Source organism: Notothenia coriiceps, unplaced genomic scaffold, assembly GCF_000735185.1.
Source record: "Notothenia coriiceps isolate Sejong01 unplaced genomic scaffold, NC01 NC01_scaffold00007518, whole genome shotgun sequence".
Taxonomy (NCBI): Eukaryota; Metazoa; Chordata; class Actinopteri; order Perciformes; family Nototheniidae; genus Notothenia; species Notothenia coriiceps.
This window is the reverse complement of record NW_011340219.1, coordinates 10,048-16,169: the sequence shown is the minus strand read 5'-3', so window position 1 is coordinate 16,169 and position 6,122 is coordinate 10,048. Positions and strand designations below refer to the sequence as shown.

Sequence of the window (6,122 nt, the reverse complement as noted above, 5' to 3'; positions counted from 1 at the left end):
ACACGACGAGTTACCGTAGATACTGAGCCTGTATGCGGCGCTCTGCGACCCCTGTTGACTGCAGGACCAGTTCGGCAATTGCTGCATTAACGTGAGCAGCTCTTGTTTCTCTACCGGGCATTGCGAGAGGGCAGCAGGGAGGGATAGTCGGTAACAGCAGTAAGGCCGCGGACTTCTGCTGAGGTGTCCGCTCGGGCGGGGCTCGGGACGCCTGCCCGATTTGCACGGAGCACGGGCCTTACATTCTCGCAGAAATTGCAGAAGTGCCCTCCGGAGCGACCCACCTTAGGATTCGGAGTGGTCCACACGTAGCCCGACGATGTCCCGGGCGGCTGCTGTCTCCGCAGTTGTCGGCAGTAGGCTGTCAGTGTTGTCCGGCGGTACCCAGCCTCGACCATAGGGTCCAGAGCAGCCACGTATTCGACCTCGGCGGGACCGGCTGCAGCCGCGCAACCTCGGAAGCGGCTGCGGCCGGGGATGCAGCGTGCGACACAGCTGTCCGGACGTGGATAGTCTGAGCTCGTGGTGTAGAAGAGGTTCCCGCTTACCTCCGCTTCGGTCCGACTCTCTGGTGGGGGCCCGTAATTAGTGGAGAGCTACCTGTACGGTCAGTCCGACTCTCCTTACCGTTGGTCGTTGGCTACGAGCCGGCCTTTCCTGCCTCGAGCTCGTGCCGATGAAGGCGGCAGCGCGCTGTGACGACCCGCGACGTCAGCCATGGAAACCAGAAACCCTCTCTCCTCAAGGACCGGAGAGCCTGCTGAAGTCGACAGGCGCCGGCGCCGCGTGGCCGGCAGGCGGATATCGCGTAGCTGCCAGCACGCGCGCGACCTCGGGCAACGAAGCGATCCCCGAAGGAGCTGGACCGTCGCGCGTCCCACCCGGCAAAATGGTAAGGACGTGGCCAAGGTACCATATGTCACTCTTCGAGTCAGGCCCGGTACATGCGAGAGGATGCTCAGCAGACGAGTCTGGAGCCGGAGAACGGCAATTGAAGGGCAGCCTGCTGCACCGTCCCCGGGTCCTGTCCGCATTTCGGACTTGTGCCCGAACTGGTGCGGTCAGGTCGGGGACAGGACAGTTAGCCTGCTCCAGTTTGTTGCCGCCGACGCACCCCGGGTTCACGGGGGTGCCCTGCGGGTCCGAGTCAGCGGGTCACTGCAGAACAGGAGTTCGCGAGTGCCAGGGAGGGCCGGCGCGGGGCGTGCGTGACTTGTCATGGGACTCAGAGGCAAGACATGCGCGTCTCTTGTTATTGGCCAATACTTTCCAACCGATGTGAGTCCTCTTACGCGAGGCAGCTGTAAGCATGATCGAGACGGGTAGCCCGGTGATGGTACGTACCTCTCCGGTGGATAGCTCTACGTGCACCTGGCCTGGGGCCGTCGATGCGAGTCGCGTACGGTTGTGGCGCCGATGCCACGGTATGATGTGTACCCGTCGCCGTCCCCAAGTGCCTACTGGAGGACGCGCCCTGCGTTCGGAACCCCAAGTAAACTTTAGTCGCACGGTATGTGCCGCGCCGGCAGCGCCTGTCTATGGGGTTTGTTTACCAGTTACGGTTAAGCATTTGTACTGCCATGCAGTGAGCCTTCTGTGCTGACAGAGGGGGGCGCTCCTGCTATCCTGGAAAGGGGGTGTAGTTGTTTCAAGACGGTTGCACTCTGGAAGCGGTGACTCAGGGGCAAGGTGGAACGTGGCGGCGCAGGGCTTCCCGTGGATCCTTCTGCCGGCCATGCGGAACCTTGCCGATGGTGTCACAGTGTGGTCGGTATAGTCCACGTCCTTACCACACTCGCATACCGCATTATATGCGCATGTCTCTGCTTTACCCCGCACTCTGGCAGCGAATGCGCGGAATGTCTCGTCGCGTTCCTGGCGTAACTGAAGTAGTTTGGTGCGCAGGACGCATGTAGCAACTGGGATGACAGCTAGGGAACGCATGACGGTGATCAGGTCTGGCAAGGGTCCGGAAGCGGCGTCGGGGACGGCTTTCAACAGGCTGTCTCCAAGTACAGGCCCAGCGCACTGAAACAGCTGGAAGGGGGCCTGTGCGTCCCCTATGCCTGAGCCGGCGCGGAATACGTTCCAACGGCGGATGAACACGTTCCATTCCTCTATTGACACGCCCACATCAACTTTGGGCCGATCGAGTCTCGGCCCGTGAGGGGCTGGGGCCTGGGCTGGCGCGGCCATGACAGGCGCTGCGTGCTGGTGGCTACATCCATGAATCGTCAATATAGCAATGACGAGTGCTTCAGACAAGTCATCGGATTTGAAATCACAGCCTGGGACAGGGCATCCAACAACGACCATGGTGTCGTCATGAAGAAACACACTCCTCAATGTCAGTTTCGGTAATTTATTGACAAGGATGACGACACCCTGAAACAGAGTAATGCAGCAAGATAAGCTGACAAAGTATTACATCCATGCAATTTAATCAACACAAATATATACCACGAAACAGAGTATAGTAGTATAATAGTATAATATATATATAGTATAATATATAGTATAATATAATAGTGGAAACAGTCTTACATGAATGAGTGGACGAACGTCTCAACTCGAGGCGGAGTGAATGAACAATGTTTGAACTAAGATGGCCGCTCAGCACTACCGGGTCAGAGCACGGCATAACTGGGCAGCGACAGCAGTGACACTACCCTCTAGTGGCCGGCGATAAACTCTTCAAACAATGTGATAGAATATCTGCTTTAAGCTAGCTAGCTAACCTAGTGATTTGAAGTATACTGACAAAACACTTACAAATTATTATGAAACAGACTAACTTTGCGAACAGTGACAGTTGGCAAACTTTATAATCCCCAAGATCGTTTGCGCCAGTCTGCCACCGTAGAAGCACGGGGAATCAGGCAGGGATGAAATAACAGCACACATCAGGGAAACATTGATGACAAACCGACAGAGAACGCTAGAGAAGACAGGCATATACACAGTACTAATCACCAAGACAATACACAGCTGTGGAGGGGAAGCAAAAACTTAAGGGGCGGCAGGGTGAAAAGAATCAGACAAGCAAACAGGCGGGAAAACCCATCGACAGGAAGTAAAACAAGACAGAACAGGAGATAATACATAAAAAACATCCTGCTTTATTTTTCTGTGGTTTTAAGAGTTCAAATTAAACACTGATTGAATCACTTAACTGTGACTCATTTAGAGGTTCAACAGAATTGTGTGTGATGTGTGTGTGTGTACGGCCACCCTAGTCTTTTGTTTCTGTAAGTGTGTGTGAGTGAGTTCTGCAGCTTTCTGCATGCTTGTGTGGTTTTCAGTGTCTCCCGGGAGGATCCATGAAACGTCCAACACCTGGCCTCTCTAAGCCCTGAAATGTGATCTGTCATGGTGCAAGGGCACAGCAGAGTGTGTGTGTGTGTGTGTGTGATGTACAGTCTGTATTCGATGAGCTGCACGGCGACAGATGGCTCAGGTTAGAGGTGCAGAGAAAGAAGAGAATAACAACGTCAGATTCTGTAAAACCGCTATGTAATTCTATAATAATCCAACACATGATTTTTTGTTGTTTACATGTTGTTGGTTGCTTTTTGATCATATTTTAGTGCTTTGAATATGTGGTAAAGTAACATTGAGGAATCTGTTTGACATCTCAGAAAACGAGTGGGAGAAACCAAAAGAGAAAAAGAAAAACTGAATGTGTCACTTCTCCAGTGACTTCTTTTTTGAGGTTGAAACAAAAGTACAAAGGCGTTCTCATATTTTACACTACAGATATCTTTCCAAAGCAGCCACAACCTTTCCTCATCAGATCATCCAATGATTCTACTTTCCATCACGTACTCCACTTTACCTTCCCATCAACCCCTTGTCTCCAGTAGAGGAAATGCATCTGCATTTTGAAGTCATGCAATCACCTCATTAATATTTTTGTTTACTTTTGTTTTTATTTGTTTTAGATTACAGGGTATAAATACAGAAATGAAATGGAGTTAAAACTAAGCTGCATAAAAAAACTAAATATCAATCCTCATATAAACATTTTTTAGAAATAAAAAGAACATAATATATATATAATTAATCCTCATAATTACATGTATTGTTATATCTAACCGGAGGGAAATGTTTGTGTTGTTTACCTCACACATTTTGCCCGTCATTTGTTAAAGATATGAATTAGATTTTTGTTGTCATGGCTTTTTCAAATTCATTTCTAAGATCCTTTAATTTTGTGTTTATTAACCTGTTAAGCCCTGAGCCTGTTTTTCAGGTCTCAGGCTCGAAAATGACGTTTCCAGAACAAATGACCATATCTTCCCTTCTAAAAGGTTTACATTACTAATCTTTTTTCTCAAAGTAATGATAAACCTGTGAGTTGGATGTAGAAGAGTCAGAATCAATATAGATGTTTTTTATTTTAAAGAAAATTCAGATTGAACATAGTAAAAAACTGTAAATTATAGTGTCCGTCCAATTTATTTTACTTATAGTGAAAACTACCCTTGGATGATGGTAAGGTAGACTAAAAGCTTTAGGAATCCAAAGTACAACATATAATAAGTACCCTGTATCAAGATTGATGCAAAACAAGTGACATGTGACCATTTTAGAGAGGTTTAGCAAAAAAAACTCCACCTCTGAGGTGATTTGGGTGGAAATGGGCGTTTTTGCCGTTTCTCTGGAACCCATTGTTCGATTTTGGTGATTGACATCTCTTTTTGACCGTTAGAGCCAATAGAATAGAAGGGGAATTTCCATATACACACACATGGTAAAAAAAAAGAAGGTGGGGGCTTTGCGCCCGCAGGTTTGCATCAGAGTGAACCTATCTCTCGCTCTGATATCTGGAAACGGAAAAGCAGGTTTATTGCTTCTGGATTATCAGAAATCATTTCAAAGGGACACAGACACATTGGATTAACCTATGGATTAACTTCAGCAGCGTTTTTATCGTTTTAATGCCATTGAAGACCACTTTTGACCAGACAACGACCAAGGTGAGCCATGTTGCCGTTTTTAGCTACCTAGCGCCACATGTTTTGATGACTGTTCTTGTTAATATCTTTCCGAGTTCTTATCATGGAGTGATAATGTATGTACCGATCGATTCTGTGTCATCTCACGATCAGATCGATGGGTTGGACGTGCAGCTACGATAAGTAATAAGGGTGTTATCAGTGAGTTTCTGTGCAAAACGCCGTTAGCATTTTTCGCTCGTGGCTAATAGGCTCAGCGCTAGCTTTGTGTTTTTTTTTGAAGAAGAAAAAAGAAAAAAAGATCCGTTAGCTGAGTTTCTTCCCGTTAAATGGATATAAAACATTCATAGATAATAGAAAAAAGCAACAATCACGCGAACGCTGTTTCCCCTGCAGAAATGACGGCCCGTTTATTCCCCCCCGGTAGTCCCGGGGGGCGGATGTAAGCAAGAGGTTAACACACAAAGTATATACTCCTTCCTTTAGTAAAACAAACATGACAACTATAACGGCCTGTATAATTGTGTCTAATAACGCAAAATTAGCTATATAGATCTAAGAACATGACTATACACAACTAATAATTTAAAGTGAAGCTCTTGTTCATAACCAATAGCCTTACGAGTGTATCGAACTCTAATTAGGATCCTTTTCGTAAAAATCAATAAAGCAAATTATGACAGGGCTCGAACGCCAAGGCAAGGGGGGAAACCCCATCGGCCGGGTAACTCGTAGAGAACTAGGGAACAGGCTACCCTGAAATACCCACAGGACAGCGGTCTGCCCGCTCAGCCGCATACGGTCGCCAGCGCGCATGACGAACCTCCACCCTGCCCGTCATAACCCCACCCAGGCGCGTTCAAAAAAGTTGCGAAGCCGGAGCGGTCGTGGTGTGCGCCTCGCGGTTGTCTGTTGATTTTGGAATATTTCCCTGGACATTTTAATTCTACGGCGACCCAACAGTAGTTTAAATGGTTCTATGTTTGTGTCTGTTTAAATCCGTGTTTATTCGTTGTTATGTCTCCTATTTTGTGTCGTGTAGAATCACAGAACAGTTATTAATCAATTGTAATGATTCCAGTACGAAACGACTATGAAAGTCCAAGGATGTGTTGCTGTATTTTGAAGTGGTAAAAAACTATGCCCATGTCAACATCATCAATT

At 47.7% G+C, this 6,122-nt stretch overlaps 1 protein-coding gene across 1 annotated transcript; it reads right to left on the bottom strand.

The window, feature by feature from the left end:
* Positions 1-1,536: 1,536 nt before the first annotated feature.
* On the bottom strand, positions 1,537-4,269 carry LOC104944096 (uncharacterized). The gene is made up of 2 exons (XM_010769573.1): positions 2,545-4,269; positions 1,537-2,385 (listed from the first exon to the last, which is right to left on the bottom strand). Exon 2 carries the CDS (start codon positions 2,314-2,316, stop codon positions 1,537-1,539), a length of 780 nt encoding a protein of 259 aa, XP_010767875.1. The 5' UTR covers positions 2,317-2,385; positions 2,545-4,269.
* Between the last annotated feature and the right edge of the window lie 1,853 nt (positions 4,270-6,122).